Genomic DNA, 1,999 nt, shown 5'->3' with positions numbered 1-1,999 from the left:
TGCCTGGAGAATCCCAGGGACAGGGGAGCCTGGTGGGCTGCCGTCTATGGGGTCGCACAGAGTTGGATACGACTGAAGTGACTTAGCAGCAAGGGCTTGTGATGAGCATCTTGTGCTGATTCGCTGTCTGTGTGTTCTCTGCTAACGTATCTGGTCAGCTCTTCTGCCCGTTTTTAAAGTTGAATTGTTTGTTCTGCTCCGGTTGAGTTTCCCTTGTCTTCCCTAGGGTTTTCCTCTGTCAGGCACATACTTTACAGATCTTGCCTTGGTCATCTTTTGTAGACAACGAGGTTTTTTTCATTGTGATGATGTTTAGTTTCTTATTTAACTTAGTGATTGTGCTTTTGGGGTTCTGTCTAGGTTTTTAGCTAAACCCAAGGTTGCAGATTTGCTGCCGAAAGTTCTCTGGGTTTGTGTTTACATTCAGCTCTGCAGCCCACTTGGGTTCGTCTTCACACAAGGTGCTGGCTGGGCTTGCGGGTGCTCGGCTTGGCTGCGCCTGCGTGTGACTCGTGCGTGATCCTTGTTGGGAGCCTGTCGCCTCCCCCGCCGGGCCCTGTGCACCTTTGTCACGCATTGGTCGAGCTCAGTCACGTGGGTCTGGCTCTGGGCCGTGCGCTGTGTCTGGCAGGCTTGGTCACCACCAGCATCGGGTCACGTGGGGCCGTGTTCTTCTTTCCGTTTGGTTTTCATTTGTGTTTTTCTGTATCATGAAGGACTAGGGGCTCGGTTTCTTATTCTGCCATCTGAACAAATGGCATACACTTTTGTGGAGCGGACATCGCCTTCTCTGCCCCCTCCCCGCCCTGCCCCACCTCAACAGGGCCCCCCAGTGGCTGGACCAGGACAGCCTGGGCACCTGTGGGTGGCCACGGCGTTGGCGGGGCTCTGATGGTGATGCCCGGACGCACCTGCACTTGGGGACGAGAACAGGCCCCGCTGAGCCTCCTGCACGTGATGGCACCCTGGGGCCGGGCGTCTTGCTGTGCACTGCCCGTGCAGAAGGTCCAGCACGTTCTTCAGATTCCCTGCGTGTGACCCCCAGGAGGTTGAGGACGTTTCGGGCTGCAGGCAGCATGACGCTCCCAGTTTCCCTCCTTCCATTCATTCCTTTGAAAAAGGGTCTTTATCGTGGCAGAGGATACCGAAGAGAAGATTTACTGTTAGAACCACTTGTAAGAGCACAGAACCAAGCGGGTTCACGTATGTAACCGTCACCGCCATCTTCTTCGTAGGCCGAAGCTCTGTCCCCCTTCCCCTCCCTCAGCCCCAGGCCCTCACGCGACGCGTCCTGCAGGCTGTGGCATCCGTGTCACCTCGCTCGCGTGACGTCTCTCCCCTCTGGGTTCAGTGTCCTGGGCAGGTGGGCAGCAGAGTCTTGACGGCACCGCAGGGACCCCTCTTCCCCCCGCAGGGTCCACCGCCTGCCCCGTGGACGCACTGGTGTTCTCTCCAGCCCCAAGGCCTCGATTCTGCTGCCCGTTTGTCCACCTGAGCTTCTGTTCCAGAACCTTCCATCGGGACCCTTATGACCATGACTCACCGGCCCTCATGCAGGGCAGACGCTCACCTCCCCATGCAAGTGGCTAATGGCTTTCACGTGCTTCCCACCAGATTTCACAGGGCTAACTATTTGGAGCCCATGACCCTAGAAACCAGCATCATAAAGGGGTGGAAACGGGGCCGCTGACACTGCAGGCGGCTGCCCGGGTCTTGGGGCAGCAGGAGGCCGGCAGGTTCCCCCACCCCAGTGCGGGGGGGGGCTGGGTGTGACCCCTGCACACAGCCCAATGAGGCATCTCCTACTGCCCTTGCCATCAGGCACTGTCAAAGGCCTGGTGACCTGCCCAAGGCCACCAGGGGTGCTTGAGGGGCCCCGTCACTGAGCTCGGGTGCACAGGCTCTCCTGGGTTCCTGGAGCCTCTCTGTGACTCGACAACCCCTCCCAGAACGGAGGCTGCTAGAGGCTCAGCTCCGACCCAGCAGAGGGTAGTTTAGG

The 1,999-nt window shown here is 58.4% G+C and overlaps 1 protein-coding gene across 1 annotated transcript in view; it reads left to right on the top strand.

Moving 5' to 3' along the window:
- Positions 1-1,235: 1,235 nt before the first annotated feature.
- LOC104994206 overlaps positions 1,236-1,999 on the top strand; it is a gene marked incomplete at both ends in the record, with an annotated part of 15,417 nt that continues 14,653 nt past the window's right edge. The window contains 2 exons of the mRNA XM_010847708.1: positions 1,236-1,325; positions 1,415-1,582. Of these exons, the coding sequence (XP_010846010.1) occupies positions 1,236-1,325; positions 1,415-1,582 (258 nt within the window). The remainder of the gene's footprint in view (positions 1,326-1,414; positions 1,583-1,999) is intronic.

The sequence above is a fragment of the Bison bison genome, unplaced genomic scaffold, assembly GCF_000754665.1.
Source record: "Bison bison bison isolate TAMUID 2011002044 unplaced genomic scaffold, Bison_UMD1.0 scf7180017849708, whole genome shotgun sequence".
NCBI lineage: Eukaryota > Metazoa > Chordata > Mammalia > Artiodactyla > Bovidae > Bison > Bison bison.
This window is presented reverse-complemented; position numbering and strand designations above follow the sequence as displayed.